General features: G+C 41.2%; 1 protein-coding gene across 1 annotated transcript in view; it reads left to right on the top strand.

Moving 5' to 3' along the window:
- Window positions 1-27,160, top strand: part of pitpnm3 (PITPNM family member 3) — a 72,895-nt gene that overhangs the window by 5,133 nt on the left and 40,602 nt on the right. Inside the window, exons 2-3 of the mRNA XM_076100663.1 lie at window positions 405-500; window positions 9,535-9,642. Of these exons, the coding sequence (XP_075956778.1) occupies window positions 405-500; window positions 9,535-9,642 (204 nt within the window). The remainder of the gene's footprint in view (window positions 1-404; window positions 501-9,534; window positions 9,643-27,160) is intronic.

The following is a 27,160-nucleotide window of genomic DNA, read 5'->3' as shown; positions in this document are numbered from 1 at the left end:
TACCAACCTCGGCAGAGCAGGATTTGTCACTTTCACCCGACTGTGTTACACTCACTTTCTGCTTCGAAGAGTTTTGAGAAATAAATTGCTCTCCTCTGTTGTTTGCAATGCTTTTATATCTGGGGTACTTGAGAGTAAATATTGTCAACAAATGGAAAGTGCTCTAAATTCCCTGAGACACTTGTGTGCTATGAAACTGCACAAAGGAAAGTCCATTTGGGTTTTTTCATCTGCTGTGGCACTCGAAAGGCCATCCATCCCCCCCTGGGGCATTGACGCTTTGCTTTTCAATGATATAAATATGTTTGAGTGGCCTGTCCTCCAGTTGTGTGATTAATGGCACGGCCCCGCTGTCTTCCTTTCAGTTCTAAAAGCAGATTTTGTTTTCCTCTTCTGACCCACAGGATCATCACGAAAGCACAGCGCCGCTCGTTGGTGTCTGCAGAACATTGCTCAAGAATCAGTTGAAAGCTCTGATGAGGAGTTCTTTGATGCCAGAGGTTAGTATTGCATTTTATTTCTCCCATTTTATCTTCACCGTGTTGTTTTTCTGTCTCGCCACCTGTAATAGTCTCAGAAATGATCCGAACCTCTGTTTGAGCATTTTAAACAGACCCTTGTGTTCACTACAGGCACTAACATGTAGTCATTGCCACGGGTGTTTCTGTGTTGACCAGGACATTCAATAGAAACAGAAAAACTGTGCAGACCCATTGTAGGACGAGACATGCTCAGTAAAGTCCTTTCTCAGAACAAAGCAGACAGAATGAGTGACAAATGGATCATGTATTAATAATCATTCCTAATTGTTTCAAACCAATATCACTTTCCTCTGTTATAGAGTGTTGTACATTAGTTGAAGATGTCGGACTGAACAGAAATAGACACACTTGAGAAGATATTCGTCTACCAGCTTTTTACTGTCCCAGAGGGAGTGAATCAGTGGAATACTCATCCCACCAATTATCCATTACAAGTGGTCATCCCGAGAGACTGATGATAGAGATACTTAGCTGTGTTGTTTTTATCACAACATGTTATTTTATATTAAGTCAGTCAATAGCCAGGGGTGTGTTGAGAGATTCTGGTGTCCAACATTCTTTCTTATTATATGAAAACATGATGAAATTGAGGCTCAGTGGGAAACGGATTACAGACCGTCTGCTCTGCTCCATTTCCACTTTTGTCGGTGGAGGAAATTTTAAGCGCCCCAGTATGAAGTGTATGGAAAATGTATTAATGGCATTTAATACATTTTTTTTATTGTCCGCTGTCATTCACACTCACTTTTGTTTATCTCATTTCACTCTTCCTGCCTCAATCTTTTGTTCGCTTCCCTCCCTTAAGTTTGATTTCCCTTCACTCCCTTTCCCTTGCACATTCAGTTTGCCATAAAAGGCACGTTCGCCGCAGACCTCTTATCACAGCTGTCACGGAGCAGTGCTCCACGTTGCTCAGAATTAATTTTGTGAGACCGGTGTCAAGGCGCCTATCAGCGCCGAGGGGATAAGATAACATGTGCTGTATGTGGACAGATGTACTCCATCGTCCTCACTTACACATCTGCTGCACGAGATTCCACACTCAGCAGTGAAATATCTTTACCGAGTGTGAAGGGACGGAGGGCAAAGATGTCCTATATCTCTTTTAATTAAATAGCATGGGGAGAGACTGCACACTGGTGCGTTGCGTGTCAAACAAACGTACACACGTGCACAATCAGATGTTTGGTGTGTGTGTGTGTGGTTGTATTCCATGTTATTTAGTTAAGGAAGTATACATAGTTGGACATTTTGGCCGAGTTAGATGAGACAAATGACACAGCTAATGTTTCTGCAGTAAATATGAAGCTGCAGCTGATTAGCTTAGCTTAGCATAAAGACTGGTCTAGTGGGAAATGGCTAGCCTGGCTCGGCTAGCCTGGCTCTGTCCAAAGATTTAAAAAAGAAATCCACCTACAGGCACATTTAAATATCACATATTAATGATGTTATATCTCATTTGTTTAAACTATACAAAACTCAAGTGTAAAAACGACACGCTGTGGTGTCGCATGTGTCCAGGAAGTCAGGACATAACCCCCATAAAACCACATCAAAATTGTTGTTTATCTAATTGGCTTATTTGCTGGCTTGTTCTTCAGAGACCAAACATATCACATCTCATTTTTGCCATCACTCATTGATGCACACAGGCCAGTTGAATTGTCCTTTCAAGCTGCATGAAAGCACGGCTGTCCCCAATCAACAAAGAAGCTCCATTATAGAAAGAACAACATTAAAACATGAAGTACAGCAAAGCTAAAGAAATAAACCAAGAGAAGAAAGGCGGAGATGTTTGAAAGGTGTCTTTTCTTTGCAGTTGCCATGTGACTTTATCGTCTGAGCTCATGGAGAATGTGGAGCGCAGTCTCTCTGCAGGACAGAGCAAGTTATTCCAAACATAAACCTGCTCAATATGAAGGATGCCTCCCTTAAAAGGGAAACCAGAACTCTGCAGGCCCACTACAGTCACTTGCTAACTGCAAGACTGTGACTCTGAATCTTAGCTGCATATAGCTGCTCTGGTCACTTTTATTTCTACTGGGTATATGTTTTTTTTTTAGCCAAAAGCAATTTCAGCCTTTTATAGAAAAAGCAGCGAGAGCAACTGAAAGAATCACATTAAAGAGTGACCGACGGGGTGTTTGTAATATTATAGGCCGACCACTTAATCCGTCACAATAAGCTCGGGGGGAATTTTATTTATGTGGTTATGATGAATGCCTTCAGCTACACTGTGTAACACAGTGCACCAAGAAATCCGTGAAACTGTATGAAGACTGTAAGGAATTTGCTCAGTTTTCTGCTAAAAAGACGAGCCCTGACTGTTGTTGTTATTGTTTATCTGTGTCTTCTGCCGTGTATTTTTAACCATTTATCTTGCTCATGCACTGTTTCTGTATAGATTATTTTGTAAATGTAATTTATTGTCAGGAGCCTCTTGAAAACAAGATGAGGCATCTCAAAGGGCTCTTGCTGCATCCTGGAAGTTGAATTCTAGTGTTAAGTGGTGCTCCTTTTTTTTATACTAGCCAATGTACTTGGCCAGTGACAGCGCACAGTGTGCTCCTGATCTGTTGAAAGAACAGAGCTTTGAAAGTGCATCCTCAAGTGCAGGCCACAGGTACGTGACATTTCTGCCTTTATTTTCCTCTATAATCCAGCCGATTGGATTTGAAAGCAAACAGTGACCATAGGGTTTCTAAAGATGGCTTTTATTCTTGAGTGTTCTTTTTTTAGGGTGTTCACAATCATACTGGGTTGACACTGAAGGACTGCATTAGCCCTGATTTTCATACAATTTTAGAAGAATGCAGCAGGACACTGGTCCCAAACATAAAGCCAAAGCAACCAATCAGTTATTTTGTGGCCGCAGTAGTTTTATTAGTGTGACACCTGACCTCACCTCTGGAAGAGCAGGCTGAAAGCAAAAAGACCGTCAAAGTTTAAACGGGTGTAGTAAAGGTCTGCCAGAGCCTCTTTAGGAAAGATGCCAAGCTTCTGCTGATGTCAGCGTCTTCAGGCCTTTTAGACTTAAGTCATTGATTGTAAAAAGATTCACTAAACTATCAAATACCATGACTGTAGTTAAGAATATGTTAAATTGTTCCACTACGTTGGTCCCCTAAACTGGATGATCACAGCAGAGTCAGCTACAAAGTCAATCTACTTTTTCACACATTGTTTCCACACAAGAAGCTGTGAATAGCAACGGCCTGTAACTCATAGCAGCGGTCTGCTGAATGCCGTAGAATGCCCTAATTGACCATCAGAATCACGTCTTCAATAAAGCGGTGTAATGAAAAGAAAACGTTTTTAGTATTATCTTATCTGAATCTAGGTGCTAAGGATAGAAGATGTTGTAAACCGTACAAATTGTTTGGTAGAATTATTTTATTCATGATTTAGAATTACAAATATATTTCACTGCAGTCATGAAGAGCTGAGGTTCCCTCCATGTCAGTAATGCTGTCGTGTGTCAGCCAGTGTTCCTGCGACATGGTGTGGAGGCAACACAGATGTTGGCTGGTTGATCAACGCCTCTGACATCTGCACAGCTGCCCCTACCAAATCCCCACACATTTTCACACACACACACACACTCAGGATCAGTATAATGTCACACATTCGCAGCACCCCAGAGCTGGCCTGCAGTGACGACGATGAAAACAGAAGTGCAACACAGACTGGTGTTGGAGCAGAGAGTGCACTTTTCTACTATTGAACAGTTTGAAGCTTTGTTCTCAGCGAAGAAGCCACATGCTCAAACACGGTGGAGATCCCTGAGTTTCAGTGTGAACAAGCCGATAGAATAAAGGTTTTTTTAACCGCTTACAGTGAAGAGGACCATGCATTTCACTTTGCCAATAGCTCCATCTCATCTTCATCAGTTTTCTGAAAAAGCTCATTGGGACCAAAGCCTATGTTTCTATTTAAACACTTGATTTTGAAAAGCTTTATAAAATGGCATTTCTTGGTCGTTCAACACAATTAACAGAATTCATTTCTGCTGATGAATTGTTTTGGTGTGTTAAATCAGGCTTGTAAGTAAGTCCTCTGTGCTGTGTAATCTCATATACACATACGTATATCTTTATACATGTATGTTTAATAGATCCTCCATTCAGGTGTTTCTGCTCTTTCACGGCTGTTTCGGCCGCAGGTGAGCAGCAGCAGCAGCGGGAGGTATTTGTGCAGGATTGCTTTAACTTCCTGTTTTTTTTACTCCCTCTGAAGAATCTGAATTCCAGGACCATCCGCTCGCCAGTAGTAACCAAAATGAAAAATCATACCCCCCCCCCCCCGAGCAACACTCAACATGTTTACCTCTCACACACAGTTGCACACACGGGTGAAACGTCTCATTTTTTATCGGGACTGAATGTGCCTTCAGGCTGCTTGAGCGAATGCCAACGCAATTGTCGCATTGCTTATTTATGTGAGCTGTTGACAAATTTGCTGTGTATTAATCCAGATTCGTTATTCGATGACATGAATTTAAATAATGAGCTGAGTTGACAGACTGACCCTGAAAGGAAAGCCATGTTGTTGGCTGCTCCCTCAGTTTAATGACATAATAAATTGCCACGGGAGGTAAACAATGTCCGTATGCAAGTAGGGCATCCACTCTGTACTATTTTTGGGTGTGAACTGGGGTGACGATGTTATTATTTGCAAATCTGAACTGACGTTTGATGACAAAAGTCGGAAATAAAGGTTGTCAGAATAATCCTAAAATGTGCTGGTTCACATATGCCTATCTGCACCATGACATAGTAAGACCTGCCTCAAAGGAAAAACTTAACGTTTTGGCAAGAAACGCTCACTCGCTTTCATGCCCAGAGTTAGATGAGAAGATTAATACCACTCTCACGGTCTGTCCATTCAACATGAAGCTACAGCCAGGAGCCGATTAGCTTAGCTTGACTGGAAACGGCTTATCTGGCTTCGTCCAAAGGTAACAAAATGTGCCTACCAGCGCATATACTTGTAACATTGCAGGGACCAGCACGTAAAGGTTTATGTCCGTCTGACCAAAAACGCTTTCACACTGAGCGAGCGAACCAATCACAAGACTCCGCTGATGATGAATTTGAATCTGCGACTTGTTTGCGGTTTTATTACAAGAACACTGTCACCTAACCGGCTTGTTAAATAATAAGAGATGTCTTCGTCCATGTACACGTACATCCGGCTATGTCGAGTTCTATGGCAGTTGGCATCCATAAGTGTTGGGGACTGTCCCCTATTTGCTATGTAAAGATAAAGTGGAGTCATGTCTACCCGAGCAGAGAATGACATCACTCTGCCACTGTTTGTGTTGTTACATCATGCTTTCCTGAGCCCTAACCTTAACTTTTAAACCAATGGTCCTCACAATGATAGGAGAACAAGAGCACACACTCACACACATGTCATTCCCCCTTGATTTTGTTTGTCTGCACTGTTGGTGAAAGAATGTGTCTGTAAAGCAATCAACATCACCGCGCCTGCCTTCACTCACTTTAATCCTGCATCTATGTGACATGTGCGGCTCTGAAAAAGAGGAAATGATAAATTATATCTTGCTGTCAGCCAGTGCATTTACTCAACCTTCCTGTAACTTCACAGGAGAGTTTGTTTTCATGCTGTTCATCTTTTTAACAAGTTATCTCAAGAAGTCATGAGCGGATGTGGATTTAATGTTGTGCACCAGGAGACCTCTGACCCAACAGCCTTTGATAAAATGTTCCCGTGGATCCAGTTCATCTTTTTTTCCGTTTTTTAAACCGCATGAATTATGCAGCTTTCACATTCTGGTGGTAAAGTCCTTGTCAAAGGTCAAACAGGAATCAATTCATGCAACATTTTATTGGGAAGTTAAACCAGAAAGACGAATAATTTGCATAATTTTGTTGTCTGGATGACAGAGAAAATGTCGTCTTGCTAACACTAAACAATGAACCTCTGCTGCAGTGGATTTCAGCCATGTTCCACTGACACACGGACATGTTTTATTCTGACCCTGCAGGGGGTGATTTCACTGATTTCTTGTTTCTTTATGATTAAATGTGTGTTGTGTTGATCAGGGAAATCAGCTGCTGCAGTGTTTGATTCGAGTGAAATTGTTGCTGCACAACAACCTGTTCATGTAATCTGCTGCACAAGGATAAAACAAAGAGATTACAAGTATGAGAAGCAAGATTAAAATAGCAATTCAAGTTCTATTAAAGCAACACAAAGCATTTGTATGTGAAATTATAATGGCACGTAAAATGAGCAATTAAAAATATACATATTACATAAAGTGAGAGGCAGCACTGCAAAGCTCCACTTTAAGCACTGTTTAGGAATCATAACTACACGTTCTTTCACACATTGTCTTTCTCACTCTATCCGATTACGCACACATTGTGTGCTTGTGAGCTCTACTCATGGTGCTTCCATGCCATCCGTCCTCGGCAGCCTACTTACAGGCTGTTTATGCCATTTTCTACAGGATAATCCCCGAAGCAATCTCCCTTTCATAGTGCCTGGTATCGGGAGTTGAAAGGGCCTGAAATAAAGCCAGAAGTGGTATTTTGATAATTCCACTCCTTCAACTAATGCATGATGATGAGATCAAGAAATTGAGAATGGGACACTGAAAAAACAAAATTGAAGTGGTAGAGGTCACCCGAGGCCCTTTCCTCATCACTTCACAATCAAGGCATCCATTCCTCTCTCGTCCACTCTTGACACTTGATCACAGTGAGCCGACAGAGTGAAGGATGTTTCTAAATCTCTCCTCTCCCTCAAGGCTGTTGGCTGCAGGCAGATCTCACGCTTCTTTTTCTCCTCTCGCCTGTCGTTCAAATCGGATTTCGCCGCTCTGTCGTATATTCCAAAAGCAAGAGTTAAGGTAGCTCCAATCGGCTGGCGTCATTCTCCTGATTATTCGTGCATTGCTGTTGTTTGTGTTTTGCACGTGGTTTTCAGTGTAGGTACTAGTTTTACCTCGGCTCAAACACATTATGCTTCTCAGAGGAGCTTGTGTTTTGGCTGCGAGCGTCTTTTACTCGGCTCTCCCTCCAGGAGGTGATTGAGTAACCCGCCTTTTTTCAGGGTGTTAAGCCCGCTTTGCTTTCTCCTCCTCTCCAAAAACAGGCTTTCTCACATCCTGCAGCGTGTTGTTCAGATCCAATATGCACCTCTCTCTGTGTCTCTTTCTTGCTCCTCTCCATTTTCCTTTGTGCTTGTCTGTGTATGTTTGAATCTGTCCCTGCATTGTTACATTCGACTCGCTACCGTCTGACCGGAGGGAAGAAAGGGCACCAAAAGGGGGAGGGGGGGGGGGGGGTGAGTCAGAGTCAGAGCAGATAGCGAAAGACAAACTGTGACCAGTAGACCGGTCGCTGTGTGATCCACATGGACAGGCAGTGTAGATCCACGTCAGAGTCTGTCAGAGCTGCCAGCCAGGAATGTGTGAGAGAGGAGGGAAGTCTGTCAGGTAGAGGGGTTTCTTCCTGCATGACTCATCCTGTCTCAGACTGTCTTGGTTGCTGATCCACACAACACACCGAGCTTGTCTTTTTGGTTGATATTCGCCGCTACAACAGAGCTCGAACCACCACGACAGTGTGGTGGTTCCATGTTTGAAAGGGCCTGCAAGCCAAAACTTATGTTTTCATTTTTTGTCTGGCTGATTAGCCTGCTGCTCAGGCTTGATTTAGTGAAGCTCTGCTGGGAACTACTCAAGATCACCCCAGTTTGGTGCAATGATTGGACCGTTAACCTTCATTTTTTTTCTTCCAAATGAGTTTGACTAACCTGTTGAACTTGTTTACAACCTGTTTGACTGTTCATGTTTGTTACTCTAACCTATTTGTTAGCAATGGTTCCATTTTCGGGTATATCGGGAATTATAGAGCTGATGGCCAGAGCTCCAAAAAAAAAGTAAACTAATGCTGTGACCTTCCTTTAAGATATCCTGTGGAGTTTTTGACCGCTAGCAGCACTATGGAGCAGTGTTTTGATGAGCAAGTCCTTGTTTGTTTTTTTCATATCTCATGCACTACATGTATAAGGACATGTTGTTTCACATTATTCCACTGATCCACGGTCGATGGTAAAGTGCCAACAACTGTATCAATGTGCCCACCGACGGTCCAGCGAAGAGAAGTATTATTAGCAGCAGGTTTCATTGAATAAGTAAAATTGTCTTTTCAAATTAATTTTGTTAGGTCTCAAGGCTACACAAGGTGTTTTTGCAAAAAACAGTGAAAACAAACAGGGTGTAAAAGCAGGGTATCTTTTTAAATAAAGTGCAGGCACGTAAGACACCGACTCTATCAGCTAATAATCAAACAGCAGCCAGCAGTGTGGCGATAGGTGTGATAGTGCTTCCTGTTCGAAATAGATACATAGAGATAAATCTGATAGGCCAGCTTAATAAACATGTCACACCACAGTCTTTAGGGTGTAATTAATCTGTGTCAACATCATTCAGGCCAGATTTACAGTTTTATCTTTGGACAGCTTGCAAGTGTTGGCAAAGGCAGCAGAACAGCAATTCCATTTGTGTTCAGCCAAGACAAGCCCTGTGAATGTATGTGTTCACTGTCTGTTGTTTGCCATGTTGTTGGCCGTCATGTGGCGTTTTGTTGCTTTGTTGCTGCACATTAAGTTGTCTATTCAGGTTGGCGTAAGCAGCATGTTTAGTGAGCCACATTTAAACAAAGTGGAAACCAAGTCCAAGTGGCACCAATCAGAGCGGCCTTGGTCGTGTTTTGGGGCGCGCACTTAAAAGAGGTGTACCGTCCGTTCGTCGAGGTGCCACGCAACTGACATGAGAGCGAGGGAGATGTCAGGCACCTGAGAAGAAGTTCAATCTGGCAAAACAAATCAAAACACGTGTAGCTTTAATCTCTTCTAGCATCAAATAGTTTCCATTTCATTGATATGCAGAGAGAGGTTTGGGTTTTTGTCTTTACTGCACTGTCTTACTCCTCTTTGTATGTGTGTGTCCCAGCAGATGTTATGGAGGGGAAGAGCGCCATTCTACTGGGCATGAGTCAGTGGAACTCAAATGACCTGGTGGAGCAGATTGAAACTCTGGGACACATGGAGGACCAGTCGCACGGTACACTTTGCACACACACACACACACACACACACACACACACACAATCATTTGTAATCACACTCATGAGTCACTGTGTGCTGGTAATGGTGGCTGGACTGATTGTAGCTTCTATTTAAAGCTGCATTAAGTCATTTTTAACTCTAGGGAGCAGTAAGAGTAAGAGAGGTGTAACGGGCCTACTTCAAACTGCATTCGGGTCCAGAGTAGCCGTCCAGATAAACACTGCTACTGGGCTGCGTTAGTGTGTGTCAACAATATTTCTTGGTTTCTTGCAAAGTGAAGTCTGAAGTTAGCACAATGCTTCCATTTATCTTATCTGGTAGGATCATTTGCATGTATTTGACTGTCTAACAAAGCACATTGCTGGATGTTGTTGCACTGCGTTGTGAGAAAGTTGAGCCAGGATCCACAGAACTATAGTGTTACTGTCTGTCTAGATGCAGCATATCCAGCAGGAACAGAGCAATATGGGCGTGGTGTCTGGCAACCTAACATGCGTCCTATATTCACGGGCAAATAGCGATGGCTCGGTTCCACCAACTCCTGGGTAAAATATCTTTCCAAGTAGTTCAGATGAGATAATCTGAAGTGAAAAAAGATTCCACGTTCCTTGCTTGCAATGGGAGAACATTTGTTAGTCGGCTTTAGATGAGCGTGAATAAACGTAGTGAGCAGAAACAAAAGATAAACATAACGGTGGCTGAGATTTAACATGCAGATATGCGACGCATTTCAAGCTCAGTGCTCCTGCTGCCTGAGGAAGAACGCTGAGCTCTAAACACGTCTGTCCTCTGCAATCATTTAAGGCATCACCTAAAATATAATTCACTCTTTTCAGGCAAAGAGGTTTCACTTCTGTGTCAGTACCGTGACATTTCAAACAAAACCCGACAAGACGACAAATGGGTTAAGCACAGATAGGTGTGGATGCTCAGCTTCATTTTGGCTCTCTGTTCTTGCCCAAACCATTCCTCAAATGCCTCAATGAGGCACCAAAGAAGTAAATATGGGAACAACTTCCGTGCTCAATGAACAGAATTCCCCCCCTCCCCTTATTTTCAGTTGAATGTTATTTCAACCCTTCCTCAATGCTCTCACTTAAAGATCATGAGGACTAAAATACTGAATACTTTGAGAATAAGCTTCTTCTGTCTTTCAGTTAGTCATCTACATCTGCTCCATTAGTGTGTTGAAAGTAGAATCGGAATATCATATTTCAGCTGGTTTTCATATTAGTCTTCGACACACTCTCCTGATGAATTCTACTATTCTATAATAAGAGCATATCTGTTCATGTGACAAGGATCAGAAATTGGATTTACTCTCACTCTCCATTAAGGTTTTAAAGCAATGTGTGAAGATCAAGTGGCTCCGTTACCTATCAATCATAAAAGTAAAGAAAGATTTATTTATTTTGCTTCATCAGCCAAAGATAAAATCCTGTTTCCCGATCACACCAGACAACAAGTGTGGCTTTAAATTTCTATGGCAGCAAAGAGACAATCATCCTATTTAACCGTATAGAGCAAACTCAACGACAAAAACATAGATTCAATACCAACTGTGCTTTACAGATCCTCCTGTGCTGATAGCGTGGCACTTTTTGGGGGGTTTTGTTTACTGAAAAATGGGCCGGCTTTCGTCATAAAGGTCAGCGCTGAGGTTTGACAAACTGGAGTGGATGCTTTTAATCACTGTGCTTCAGTGCGAGTGTAGTCTGGTCCTGCAGAGATGAAAGAAACGGCTCCTGCAGGGATGCTGTAGCTACTAAATCATGTGTGTGGTAACTGAAGGAGTGGGTTCGCTGTGAATATTTTACACCCCCCACACATCCCATCAACAAACCACTCATGAAAACCAGTAATGCACTGTGAAGTGGTCCACTGCCACAGCAGCGCAAGTCAGTTATTGAAGTGCTGCAGAACAGTGCCAGTGCCTGTCAAAACAAAGGAAATAACAGGTTTTCATTAACATGAAGAGCTGCCCCATCAGGTCTATTTTAAAGCTTAAGTCTTGCAATATTAATCCTACTAACCAAAATATAGAATATCGTTCGTCTTATTCTTCAAAGGTTCACTCCATCAGCGTTCATTTCCTGGTGTTTGAAATGGAAGCCCACTCAGCCATTAGCAAAAAGCAGTGACGTAGGTTACCAAAGTAAGCGAATCAATAAGGTTATGAATAATGTGAACGCTATCAATAGCAATATCAGAATATTTTCACTGCTTTACTTGCCATCTGACGGCCATATCCGACAAGGAACTGAAGCCGTGATATCGCTCTTTTCAAAGGCACCCAGACTTCATTGACAAAACAATCATTTTACCTCGCAGAACACGGGAGATGCTTGTCTATCGCTGCATCGATCGGTTGGTTAGTTTGTGGTATTGTGTGACTTTCATCTACAAACTAACGTGGCATCCACAGCAGTACATTACTCAGCCTCCGTACCGGTACCCCTGTATGTTACTGTAGTAATACACCAACTATAGATAAGGATATATGTAGCCATGTCATCATGCTTAAACCTATGTCATATCAACCATATCAACTTTATGACATGTCAGTGTTCTAGTTAAGTTAAAATAATGATAACAGTGAATATAAAAACACATTACAAAGCACACAGCAAGGTGACTGAAGAGTTATTCATTGACTAGGACAGCAGGTTTATGTAGTTGACAACTTCCTGCCACCGTCGTCAATTACTGTAAATCTCTTGGCTCCCGCATCACAAGTCGGATCACAAGAAATGAGAGACCATTTGTCCATTGCTGACAGGGTGTCTGGTATTGGAACAGGTACTCACATCAGTGGTGCTTAAGAAGATAATTATACACAGTGCTCATTAGGGAAAAAAGCCCCGCTTTAGATGACTGTGGATTTGTTACCTTAAATGGAGTGTGTGATGTATGTCTGTAGGGGTTTAAAGCTGGCGTCTACCCACAGTGGGAGACGCTGAAACTACCTCCATTACGTATTCATACACTGTCTGTTCTATAAAAATGTATGATCACCCGGCACATTAAAACTGACACACACCAAGACCATCTATCTCTATCTTTTTATAATGTATGAAAACAGCATGAGTATGCTGGCCCATCTTCTTGATGAAATAGAAAGGGAGGCAAAGATTGGATGCTCCTATCGTTATATCATCCATGTGTGTCCCATACAGCAGGTGCTTTACACTTCATCAACACTAAAATGACAAAGCATTTGTGCAAACACTAGTAATATCTTAATCAATATAAACCTTGAATTCAGTACTGTGATATATTTTTCCACTCAAGACCCACAGGAAACATTGGACTGCTGGTTCCAGTAGACTGTTACGCTCATAGGCTGCTGTTGACTGCAATGAGAATATAGCTTGAACTGCCTAAGTTATGGTAATCGCCTTCTCTCTCTCTCATTGTCAACAAAGTCAAACTTGCCAAAAATAGAAACGCTCCCCAGCACGGTGCTGCATACAAATGTGCAAATGCCTGCTGAGGTTCTTTGGTTGTTTGTTTACATCCTACACTCGTGGGGGCACAGGAACACACGGATTTAGCTGTGTGCAGCTGGGCATAGCAACCAAAAAGACAAAATAAAAATGCAAAGCAGCACCAACAATAGCGGCTGCAACAAAAGCGGTTGAGGTCTCGGGAATCTTGAAATCGGATATTAATTATTTTTGAACTCCAAAATGTCCCGCTCAGTACGTACTGTATGTTACTTCATTACTTTAATTTCGGCCATGTTGGGGCAACACAACAAGCTGTAAAACACATCAGTGACATATTGTCATCTTATAAAGTTGACATGGAGAGTTGACCCCCAGCAGGTCAGGTAGCGTTCATTGAGTTCATCGAGCGTTTGACCAAAGACTACTGCTGCTGAAAATGATGCTGAGAATGAACCAAAAACAATGAGAGTTGTGAGCCAGATGTGCGGAAATAGAAGTAAAAAGACACTATAAAGCTCCATTGAGCTGAGGGGAACTGCAGAGTTGGGTGCTAATGGGTTCATCCCTACGAGTGACCCATTTCACATAAAAGTTGTCTTATAATCAGTGGAGCTTCTATTTCATCCTTACAAATGTGTGTTGATTGTCTGCTCCGTTGCAGGGATACTGTGATGTTCAGTTGCCATCTCTGAAAAGTCTCTGTTAAATGAGTCACGGCAGCTGCAGCTACCAACATGCTTAATTACCTCATTGCTTGTGATTTATTGTTGGTGGTTCGTTGCGACAGGTGAGAAGAAGAGGAAACCTTAAAGGTGCGGCGGGACTACTCTCCGCCTGTGTAGCAGCTGAGCGGCGACATCCACCACCCTTTCATCTCCACCTATTTGTCGGTTCCTCAAAAGCATCTCTGGGTTTATAACCTCTCTCCCTTTGCTCCCCATTATGCCCTCATTCCCTCTTTTGTTCTCCTCAACTTCCGTAACCATCCATTTCACCCCCGGCTGCTCCCTCACTCCCCTCCCATCGCATCACCTCATCGTGTTCTTATACTTCCCCTCTCTATCTTCCAACATTCATTAACCCACAAGCCATGGGCGACTGTAAACACTTTCCCTCCCAATAGAAGTAAACAGCGATGGAAACCTCAGTGATGGAGAGGAATGCCTCGAGCACAACTGCCCCTTATTTTTCACTGTAGTCTTCCTGATCTCTTCTCAGTGGCGTCCTGTGATTCAACATCATCCACTGCTCCAGCATCTTTCAGGCTCGCCATCTGTTCGCCACGCAAACACTCTTATCGGCATATTGATGCTGTTCACTTTTCATTGACGTCTTTTTCCCCCCACTTCATTCACCGACTAATGCTGTGTAATGTACATGATGTATGCGAGGACGTAATTCCACACAAAGTGACCCGGAGAGAAATGTATTATCTATCTTTCTATGGAGCGCCGCAGCTCTCTCTTCTACATGCACGCTTTAGCTCGATTCAGAAACACATGCAGAGCGAGAGAGTGAAAAAAAACATACATTTAAGGTCTGAGACTCATCTGTATTCTGCCCACCGCCTTCCCTTTGGTCATTTTTAGCACACAATGCTCGCATAGGCACAATCGTCCTCTCACTTTAAATGAATATTTCTTCCTTTCGTCTTTTTCTTGGAAACAAAAGCACTTAGAGAGGCTTCTCAGGTGCAAAGACAAAAGCAATTTCTCTGCAGAATTAGAGCAAAAGACTGCAAACAAAAGAGAGAGAGGTGAGATAATGAAAACAACTGACTCCATGTCAGGAGTATCGCTCTGCCTCGTCTCTTATTTTTACAGCCCTTTGTTGTAATCGGCTCTTTTCTCCAGTGTGTCTGTTTGCATATCCGTATGCCAATATCGTTTGTGCAAGTCTGCATTTGTGTGTATATGTGCACGCTGGTCTCATCGAATAAGAAGTAAAAAAATGCAGTGTGATCCCACATTGAGAGCAGATAATCACACCCAAACAACACTGTCGTTGCCTGGAGCTCCGGGGAGGGGGGGGGGGGGGACGAGGGAGAACGACTGTATGAAATGAGAAGGAACAAACCCGTGCTGAAAGCCCTCTCTGCTCCACATAGCTTTCTCCTGCTAACACCTTCCTTAACCCTTTAGATATGTTGATCGAGCGTGAGCGTTCATGTGCTGCAGAAATGGAAGTTGAGTGAAAGGATCTCTGTCTTTTAATAACCATGGCACATAAAACAATATTTTACCACTTCTGCCTGTTCTGTTTTTGTCTTAGTATTATAGTTACATATTTACATCTTACATTTCCGTTACCATCGTAATCTTTTAAGTGGGCCTTTAGGCCACGAATAGAAACCAAAATAGGTATTTGGCAATTTCTGCCTGTTTGAACTTATGTACAGAGTTACACATAAGTAATATTTTAGGTGGGCGCTTAGGCCATACACTGTATAAATGTATGTTTAAAAGTATTTAATTTATTTAAATTAGATTTAAGAGCAGCAGATACAGAAGTACTTTTTGTAACATACTGGCTGGACCCATACATACATACATCCCAGGACCCTGACATCGGAACTTGAAAAACTCCCCTAAAAAACCCTTGGGAAAAAAAACAGTAAGAAACCTTAGGGCAGGGGTGTCAAACTCATTTTCACTCTGGGCCACATCAGCATCACGGTTTCCCTCAAAGGGCCGGTTGTAAATGTAAGACTGTGTAAATGTAACTTCTCCTAACATATTGGTAAATAACTGTCTCTGCATTTGATTATTGTTTATTCAAGTGTTAAAATATTGTACATGCAGTTATATAAATGTAAAACTATATTTAAGCACATTTCTGTTATTATAACTTAAATCCTTTTAATTTAGGGTTAAGAAACCCACATTACTCTATCAAAGATCAAACTATGAAAGAAAATATCAAAGACAAGTTATTACAATAACTTTGTTCAATGCTTAAAATCCTTTCAAGGGTGCGTTTGCACAATCCCACATGAAGTGTTTCATCTGTTGTAAAGCCACGTTTAAAGTAGTCTTCAATATACTCACAATACATTTCCATGTCAAGTGTACAGTAACCAGCCAAAGAGCTGCTTCTGTGACTGTGTGTTTAAGTATCTCATCATTATGACTTTCTATCTCATAACTTCGACTATGGAGATATTTTTATTATCAAATCTAACTTTAATTTAAAAAAAAAAAAAAAAAATTCTGGCGAATTTGCGGGCCACATAAAATGACGTGGCGGCACCCCTGACTATTGTACTACTGTCTGAGAAATTCGAGGGAGGGCAGAGACTTTGTAGTGGGTTGGTGGTTTTGCCCGTCCTGGCTCTCTGTCCTTCTCTCCAGCCCCTGCTCACTCCCCAGACCTGCCAGTCCTGGTCACATGACATCCCCTCCCACCTACACACCTGTTCCCACTTTCCTCATCAAACCTGTAGTTTCTAGAAAACACACCTAAAACATTTTACTCTACTATATATTTGGAGTTTTTTACAATAAGTAATTGTTCTTTGTATATAAGAAACATTTCACCAACAAAGACCACGCTTCTTATGATTGCAAATTAGTCTGAAATAACATGACATACATCACAAAAAACATAATAAATAGAACTGAAGCCACCGGGAGATAATTGACACACTTATACAGGGAGACACAGGTTGTTAAATCAGGAGAAACTTAATTTACAGTGAACAAATACATTTATTAAATTGTGCAAAGTAAAGTAAAAATTTTGGAGAGTCGACACTGGTGGGGATGTTGAAGACAGTAGGGGCAGGCTGAAGACCTAGATGATGGCATGTGGAGTGGGACTGCCCTCAGTGGAAGAAACCTTGAGCACCGGATGTGATGATGAATGGGGAGGAGGGTCACATCGGTTTGTACTGAAATGACAGCTGACTGCACAGAAGAGAACAGGTCTTTAAAGTTTGATGGGAAATATATGATTGGCTGAGGGAGGCCGTGGCGAAATCGCCCACTGTCAGCTGATAGAGTAGGAGCCAGAGAGCGAGAGTCACAGAGATGTGTGAGAGAATGAGAGCATAACAAGACTCTCCTAATGTAGGAAGTTAGAGTAAATCCCCAAACTTTACATAGTTAATTAATTTACAACTGTATGATTATAAATACTACATTTCAAAATATCCCTCCTCTAAGCAAAGCTCTCTAAGTTTTACTGTCCTTAACTCTCAGTAAATAATTACATTACATTACATCATAAATATAAATCACTAAATAATCAATGCTAACAATTTGATATTCAAGGAGGGATTTGGTAATCCTAAAATCATCATGGTGGCACCAAACATCCTGAGCCAAATTATGAAAAGTGCTAACGGACAAAGTCTATTCTGAATCCAAAGTTACAGGTCAGATATGCTGCTGGTTTACACGACAGGAGTTTGGTGCCAGTATCTCACCACAGCAGCCTACATCGGACAACGGAAGTACCGCTAACGCATGTTGGCACATGATTTGAAGACTGGCCATCCCCTTTGATACTACTGAAACAGCAGCCCAACACAAGCGACATGTCACCGTGCAGGACTCTCACCGACACAAGAGACGGTCAGCGTCAATACAGTCGCGTATCTCCCCGACTGAGGAGGTATGGGAAATCGACTGTATCTCCCGAGAGTATTTCCTCGAGAGCGAGTCAGTGTGTCGGCAAGATACGTGACTGCCTCTCCCCGACAGTTCACGCTCACTGTCACGATCAGGACAACCAGGGAAATTACTCTTGCATATGTCACAACTACGTTAGAGGCACGACCAGTGTCCAGATATAACGATGATCCATAGAAACCTGTGAGGAGAGAAAGCACAAAGAGTGAGAGAATGAGAACACTGTCCTAATGTAGGAGGTTAGAGTAAATCCCAACATTTTTCACAGTTTGTTAATTCATTTACAACTGTATGATTATAAATACTACATTTCAAAATATCACTCCTCTACGCAAAGCTCTAAGTTTTACTGTCCTTAACTCTCAGTAAATAATAAATGTTAACAATTTGATATTCAAGGAGGGATTTGGTAATCTTAAAATCATCATGGTGGCACCAAACATCCTGAGCCAAATTATGAAACGTGGTAGCAGTCAAAGTCTATTCTGAATCCAAAGTTACAGGTCAGATATGCTGCTGGTTTACGCGACAGGAGTTTGGTGCCAGTATCTCACCACAGCAGCCTACATCGGACAACGGAAGCCTGAAGTGAAGTTGAAAAGCTTGCAAGTTCATCTGCCAATTTGCCAGATGATAGACCTTCACATCAACAGGGAGCTCCCCAGGAAGCCTGACCAATAAAATAAAATACTTTACTAGAAATTGTGACGAGTGGTTTTGCCTGTGGCTTACCTCAGAGCTGTCCAGCTGTCCTCTGTGGAGCACCGGGCTTCATCCACAAGATCGCACCTCAACATTCTAATTTATTCCAGAACTCTGCTGTGTTCCAGTTCCATCCAGCATTCTATTCTATTCTATTCTGTTCCATTCTCAAAGGCAGATAATGTCTCCTTTTATGAATTCACTATTTGCTAGTCCAGCGTTCATCATGTTTTCCATGGCACAGTTTTCACAAAACTCCACACATTATGACCCATTAGCAGTAATGGTACAACACTGTATGTTAAAAAAAATAATTTTGTCTATTGCTTCGCAGATATTTTAAATCATACATGCAACAAGTCACAACAAAAGTTTAAGCTGTTGCAAGTAACTCCACAAATGATCCTTTTAACATTGTTAAGCTGTCTATGTTTGCAAATTCATATTCAAACGCTAATATGTTGCATCCTGTGTACTGTGGTAACTATAGCCACACCCAAATCTCACCTGCACCTGAGTTTGGGAATTAGGCAATTGATGGATTTAAGACCTTGAAACTGTTCTGAACTGAATTATTTGGTGGATAATAGTTAAGACAAATAATAATAATAAGTCTTTCTATAAATAACTTTTTGTTTGGGTGGCATATTTCACTGCTCTGATTGGAAGAAAAGATTACACAATTTACCTTTTACTGCTATGACTTTTTTCGACATGTCGGCATGTCGACATGTGATGATGAATGGGGAGGAGGGTCACATCGGTTTGTACTGAAATGACAGCTGACTGCACAGAAGAGAACAGGTCTTTAAAGTTTGATGGGAAATATATGATTGGCTGAGGGAGGCCGTGGCGAAATCGCCCACTGTCAGCTGATAGAGTAGGAGCCAGAGAGCGAGAGTCACAGAGATGTGTGAGAGAATGAGAGCATAACAAGACTCTCCTAATGTAGGAAGTTAGAGTAAATCCCCAAACTTTACATAGTTAATTAATTTACAACTGTATAATTATAAATACTACATTTCAAAATATCCCTCCTTTACGCAAAGCTCTCTAAGTTTTACTGTCCTTAACTCTCAGTAAATAATTACATTACATTACATCATAAATATAAATCACTAAATAATCAATGCTAACAATTTGATATTCAAGGAGGGATTTGGTAATCCTAAAATCATCATGGTGGCACCAAACATCCTGAGCCAAATTATGAAAAGTGCTAACGGACAAAGTCTATTCTGAATCCAAAGTTACAGGTCAGATATGCTGCTGGTTTACACGACAGGAGTTTGGTGCCAGTATCTTACCACAGCAGCCTACATCGGACACCGGAAGTACCGCTAACGCATGTTGGCACATGATTTGAAGACTGGCCATCCCCTTTGATACTACTGAAACAGCAGCACAACACAAGCGACATGTCACCGTGCAGGACTCTCACCGACACAAGAGACGGTCAGCGTCAATACAGTCGCGTATCTCCCCGACTGAGGAGGTATGGGAAATCGACTGTATCTCCCGAGAGTATTTCCTCGAGAGCGAGTCAGTGTGTCGGCAAGATACGTGACTGCCTCTCCCCGACAGTTCACGCTCACTGTCACGATCAGGACAACCAGGGATATTACTCTTGCATATGTCACAACTACGTTAGAGGCACGACCAGTGTCCAGATATAATGATGATCCATAGAAACCTGTGAGGAGAGAAAGCACAGAGAGTGAGAGAATGAGAACACTGTCCTAATGTAGGAGGTTAGAGTAAATCCCAACATTTTTCACAGTTTGTTAATTCATTTACAACTGTATGATTATAAATACTATATTTCAAAATATCACTCCTCTACGCAAAGCTCTAAGTTTTACTGTCCTTAACTCTCAGTAAATAATAAATGTTAACAATTTGATATTCAAGGAGGGATTTGGTAATCTTAAAATCATCATGGTGGCACCAAACATCCTGAGCCAAATTATGAAACGTGGTAGCAGTCAAAGTCTACTCTGAATCCAAAGTTACAGGTCAGATATGCTGCTGGTTTACGCGACAGGAGTTTGGTGCCAGTATCTCACCACAGCAGCCTACATCGGACAACGGAAGCCTGAAGTGAAGTTGAAAAGCTTGCAAGTTCATCTGCCAATTTGCCAGATGATAGACCTTCACATCAACAGGGAGCTCCCCAGGAAGCCTGACCAATAAAATAAAATACTTTACTAGAAATTGTGACGAGTGGTTTTGCCTGTGGCTTACCTCAGAGCTGTCCAGCTGTCCTCTGTGGAGCACCGGGCTTCATCCACAAGATCGCACCTCAACATTCTAATTTATTCCAGAACTCTGCTGTGTTCCAGTTCCATCCAGCATTCTATTCTATTCTATTCTGTTCCATTCTCAAAGGCAGATAATGTCTCCTTTTATGAATTCACTATTTGCTAGTCCAGCGTTCATCATGTTTTCCATGGCACAGTTTTCACAAAACTCCACACATTATGACCCATTAGCAGTAATGGTACAACACTGTATGTTAAAAAAAATAATTTTGTCTATTGCTTCGCAGATATTTTAAATCATACATGCAACAAGTCACAATAAAAGTTTAAGCTGTTGCAAGTAACTCCTCAAATGATCCTTTTAACATTGTTAAGCTGTCTATGTTTGCAAATTCATATTCAAATGCTAATATGTTGCATCCTGTGTACTGTGGTAACTATAGCCACACCCAAATCTCACCTGCACCTGAGTTTGGGAATTAGGCAATTGATGGATTTAAGACCTTGAAACTGTTCTGAACTGAATTATTTGGTGGATAATAGTTAAGACAAATAATAATAATAAGTCTTTCTATAAATAACTTTTTGTTTGGGTGGCATATTTCACTGCTCTGATTGGAAGAAAAGATTACACAATTTACCTTTTACTGCTATGACTTTTTTCGACATGTCGGCATGTCGACATGTGATGATGAATGGGGAGGAGGGTCACATCGGTTTGTACTGAAATGACAGCTGACTGCACAGAAGAGAACAGGTCTTTAAAGTTTGATGGGAAATATATGATTGGCTGAGGGAGGCCGTGGCGAAATCGCCCACTGTCAGCTGATAGAGTAGGAGCCAGAGAGCGAGAGTCACAGAGATGTGTGAGAGAATGAGAGCATAACAAGACTCTCCTAATGTAGGAAGTTAGAGTAAATCCCCAAACTTTACATAGTTAATTAATTTACAACTGTATGATTATAAATACTACATTTCAAAATATCCCTCCTCTACGCAAAGCTCTCTAAGTTTTACTGTCCTTAACTCTCAGTAAATAATTACATTACATTACATCATAAATATAAATCACTAAATAATCAATGTTAACAATTTGATATTCAAGGAGGGATTTGGTAATCCTAAAATCATCATGGTGGCACCAAACATCCTGAGCCAAATTATGAAACGTGGTAGCAGTCAAAGTCTATTCTGAATCCAAAGTTACAGGTCAGATATGCTGCTGGTTTACACGACAGGAGTTTGGTGCCAGTATCTCACCACAGCAGCCTACATCGGACAACGGAAGCCTGAAGTGAGGTTGAAAAGCTTGCAAGTTCATCTGCCAATTTGCCAGATGATAGACCTTCACATCAACAGGGAGCTCCCCAGGAAGCCTGACCAATAAAATAAAATAAAATACTTTGCTAGAAATTTTGACGAGTGGTTTTGACTGTGGCTTACCTCAGAGCTGTCCAGCTGTCCTCTGTGGAGCACCGGGCTTCATCCACAAGATCGCACCTCAACATTCTAATTTATTCCAGAACTCTGCTGTGTTCCAGTTCCATCCAGCATTCTATTCTATTCTATTCTGTTCCATTCTCAAAGGCAGATAATGTCTCCTTTTATGAATTCACTATTTGCTAGTCCAGCGTTCATCATGTTTTCCATGGCACAGTTTTCACAAAACTCCACACATTATGACCCATTAGCAGTAATGGTACAACACTGTATGTTAAAAAAAATAATTTTGTCTATTGCTTCGCAGATATTTTAAATCATACATGCAACAAGTCACAATAAAAGTTTAAGCTGTTGCAAGTAACTCCTCAAATGATCCTTTTAACATTGTTAAGCTGTCTATGTTTGCAAATTCATATTCAAATGCTAATATGTTGCATCCTGTGTACTGTGGTAACTATAGCCACACCCAAATCTCACCTGCACCTGAGTTTGGGAATTAGGCAATTGATGGATTTAAGACCTTGAAACTGTTCTGAACTGAATTATTTGGTGGATAATAGTTAAGACAAATAATAATAATAAGTCTTTCTATAAATAACTTTTTGTTTGGGTGGCATATTTCACTGCTCTGATTGGAAGAAAAGATTACACAATTTACCTTTTACTGCTATGACTTTTTTCGACATGTCGGCATGTCGACATGTGATGATGAATGGGGAGGAGGGTCACATCGGTTTGTACTGAAATGACAGCTGACTGCACAGAAGAGAACAGGTCTTTAAAGTTTGATGGGAAATATATGATTGGCTGAGGGAGGCCGTGGCGAAATCGCCCACTGTCAGCTGATAGAGTAGGAGCCAGAGAGCGAGAGTCACAGAGATGTGTGAGAGAATGAGAGCATAACAAGACTCTCCTAATGTAGGAAGTTAGAGTAAATCCCCAAACTTTACATAGTTAATTAATTTACAACTGTATGATTATAAATACTACATTTCAAAATATCCCTCCTCTACGCAAAGCTCTCTAAGTTTTACTGTCCTTAACTCTCAGTAAATAATTACATTACATTACATCATAAATATAAATCACTAAATAATCAATGTTAACAATTTGATATTCAAGGAGGGATTTGGTAATCCTAAAATCATCATGGTGGCACCAAACATCCTGAGCCAAATTATGAAACGTGGTAGCAGTCAAAGTCTATTCTGAATCCAAAGTTACAGGTCAGATATGCTGCTGGTTTACACGACAGGAGTTTGGTGCCAGTATCTCACCACAGCAGCCTACATCGGACAACGGAAGCCTGAAGTGAGGTTGAAAAGCTTGCAAGTTCATCTGCCAATTTGCCAGATGATAGACCTTCACATCAACAGGGAGCTCCCCAGGAAGCCTGACCAATAAAATAAAATAAAATACTTTGCTAGAAATTTTGACGAGTGGTTTTGACTGTGGCTTACCTCAGAGCTGTCCAGCTGTCCTCTGTGGAGCACCGGGCTTCATCCACAAGATCGCACCTCAACATTCTAATTTATTCCAGAACTCTGCTGTGTTCCAGTTCCATCCAGCATTCTATTCTATTCTATTCTGTTCCATTCTCAAAGGCAGATAATGTCTCCTTTTATGAATTCACTATTTGCTAGTCCAGCGTTCATCATGTTTTCCATGGCACAGTTTTCACAAAACTCCACACATTATGACCCATTAGCAGTAATGGTACAACACTGTATGTTAAAAAAAATAATTTTGTCTATTGCTTCGCAGATATTTTAAATCATACATGCAACAAGTCACAACAAAAGTTTAAGCTGTTGCAAGTAACTCCACAAATGATCCTTTTAACATTGTTAAGCTGTCTATGTTTGCAAATTCATATTCAAACGCTAATATGTTGCATCCTGTGTACTGTGGTAACTATAGCCACACCCAAATCTCACCTGCACCTGAGTTTGGGAATTAGGCAATTGATGGATTTAAGACCTTGAAACTGTTCTGAACTGAATTATTTGGTGGATAATAGTTAAGACAAATAATAATAATAAGTCTTTCTATAAATAACTTTTTGTTTGGGTGGCATATTTCACTGCTCTGATTGGAAGAAAAGATTACACAATTTACCTTTTACTGCTATGACTTTTTTCGACATGTCGGCATGTCGACATGTGATGATGAATGGGGAGGAGGGTCACATCGGTTTGTACTGAAATGACAGCTGACTGCACAGAAGAGAACAGGTCTTTAAAGTTTGATGGGAAATATATGATTGGCTGAGGGAGGCCGTGGCGAAATCGCCCACTGTCAGCTGATAGAGTAGGAGCCAGAGAGCGAGAGTCACAGAGATGTGTGAGAGAATGAGAGCATAACAAGACTCTCCTAATGTAGGAAGTTAGAGTAAATCCCCAAACTTTACATAGTTAATTAATTTACAACTGTATAATTATAAATACTACATTTCAAAATATCCCTCCTTTACGCAAAGCTCTCTAAGTTTTACTGTCCTTAACTCTCAGTAAATAATTACATTACATTACATCATAAATATAAATCACTAAATAATCAATGCTAACAATTTGATATTCAAGGAGGGATTTGGTAATCCTAAAATCATCATGGTGGCACCAAACATCCTGAGCCAAATTATGAAAAGTGCTAACGGACAAAGTCTATTCTGAATCCAAAGTTACAGGTCAGATATGCTGCTGGTTTACACGACAGGAGTTTGGTGCCAGTATCTTACCACAGCAGCCTACATCGGACACCGGAAGTACCGCTAACGCATGTTGGCACATGATTTGAAGACTGGCCATCCCCTTTGATACTACTGAAACAGCAGCCCAACACAAGCGACATGTCACCGTGCAGGACTCTCACCGACACAAGAGACGGTCAGCGTCAATACAGTCGCGTATCTCCCCGACTGAGGAGGTATGGGAAATCGACTGTATCTCCCGAGAGTATTTCCTCGAGAGCGAGTCAGTGTGTCGGCAAGATACGTGACTGCCTCTCCCCGACAGTTCACGCTCACTGTCACGATCAGGACAACCAGGGATATTACTCTTGCATATGTCACAACTACGTTAGAGGCACGACCAGTGTCCAGATATAATGATGATCCATAGAAACCTGTGAGGAGAGAAAGCACAGAGAGTGAGAGAATGAGAACACTGTCCTAATGTAGGAGGTTAGAGTAAATCCCAACATTTTTCACAGTTTGTTAATTCATTTACAACTGTATGATTATAAATACTATATTTCAAAATATCACTCCTCTACGCAAAGCTCTAAGTTTTACTGTCCTTAACTCTCAGTAAATAATAAATGTTAACAATTTGATATTCAAGGAGGGATTTGGTAATCTTAAAATCATCATGGTGGCACCAAACATCCTGAGCCAAATTATGAAACGTGGTAGCAGTCAAAGTCTACTCTGAATCCAAAGTTACAGGTCAGATATGCTGCTGGTTTACGCGACAGGAGTTTGGTGCCAGTATCTCACCACAGCAGCCTACATCGGACAACGGAAGCCTGAAGTGAAGTTGAAAAGCTTGCAAGTTCATCTGCCAATTTGCCAGATGATAGACCTTCACATCAACAGGGAGCTCCCCAGGAAGCCTGACCAATAAAATAAAATACTTTACTAGAAATTGTGACGAGTGGTTTTGCCTGTGGCTTACCTCAGAGCTGTCCAGCTGTCCTCTGTGGAGCACCGGGCTTCATCCACAAGATCGCACCTCAACATTCTAATTTATTCCAGAACTCTGCTGTGTTCCAGTTCCATCCAGCATTCTATTCTATTCTATTCTGTTCCATTCTCAAAGGCAGATAATGTCTCCTTTTATGAATTCACTATTTGCTAGTCCAGCGTTCATCATGTTTTCCATGGCACAGTTTTCACAAAACTCCACACATTATGACCCATTAGCAGTAATGGTACAACACTGTATGTTAAAAAAAATAATTTTGTCTATTGCTTCGCAGATATTTTAAATCATACATGCAACAAGTCACAACAAAAGTTTAAGCTGTTGCAAGTAACTCCACAAATGATCCTTTTAACATTGTTAAGCTGTCTATGTTTGCAAATTCATATTCAAACGCTAATATGTTGCATCCTGTGTACTGTGGTAACTATAGCCACACCCAAATCTCACCTGCACCTGAGTTTGGGAATTAGGCAATTGATGGATTTAAGACCTTGAAACTGTTCTGAACTGAATTATTTGGTGGATAATAGTTAAGACAAATAATAATAATAAGTCTTTCTATAAATAACTTTTTGTTTGGGTGGCACATTTCACTGCTCTGATTGGAAGAAAAGATTACACAATTTACCTTTTACTGCTATGACTTTTTTCGACATGTCGGCATGTCGACATGCGATGATGAATGGGGAGGAGGGTCACATCGGTTTGTACTGAAATGACAGCTGACTGCACAGAAGAGAACAGGTCTTTAAAGTTTGATGGGAAATATATGATTGGCTGAGGGAGGCCATGGCGAAATCGCCCACTGTCAGCTGATAGAGTAGGAGCCAGAGAGCGAGAGTCACAGAGATGTGTGAGAGAATGAGAGCATAACAAGACTCTCCTAATGTAGGAAGTTAGAGTAAATCCCCAAACTTTACATAGTTAATTAATTTACAACTGTATAATTATAAATACTACATTTCAAAATATCCCTCCTTTACGCAAAGCTCTCTAAGTTTTACTGTCCTTAACTCTCAGTAAATAATTACATTACATTACATCATAAATATAAATCACTAAATAATCAATGCTAACAATTTGATATTCAAGGAGGGATTTGGTAATCCTAAAATCATCATGGTGGCACCAAACATCCTGAGCCAAATTATGAAAAGTGCTAACGGACAAAGTCTATTCTGAATCCAAAGTTACAGGTCAGATATGCTGCTGGTTTACACGACAGGAGTTTGGTGCCAGTATCTTACCACAGCAGCCTACATCGGACACCGGAAGTACCGCTAACGCATGTTGGCACATGATTTGAAGACTGGCCATCCCCTT

The sequence above is a fragment of the Anarhichas minor genome, unplaced genomic scaffold (assembly GCF_050575085.1).
Source record: "Anarhichas minor isolate MPS153535 unplaced genomic scaffold, ASM5057508v1 ptg000026l, whole genome shotgun sequence".
Classification (NCBI taxonomy): Eukaryota; Metazoa; Chordata; class Actinopteri; order Perciformes; family Anarhichadidae; genus Anarhichas; species Anarhichas minor.
This window is presented reverse-complemented; position numbering and strand designations above follow the sequence as displayed.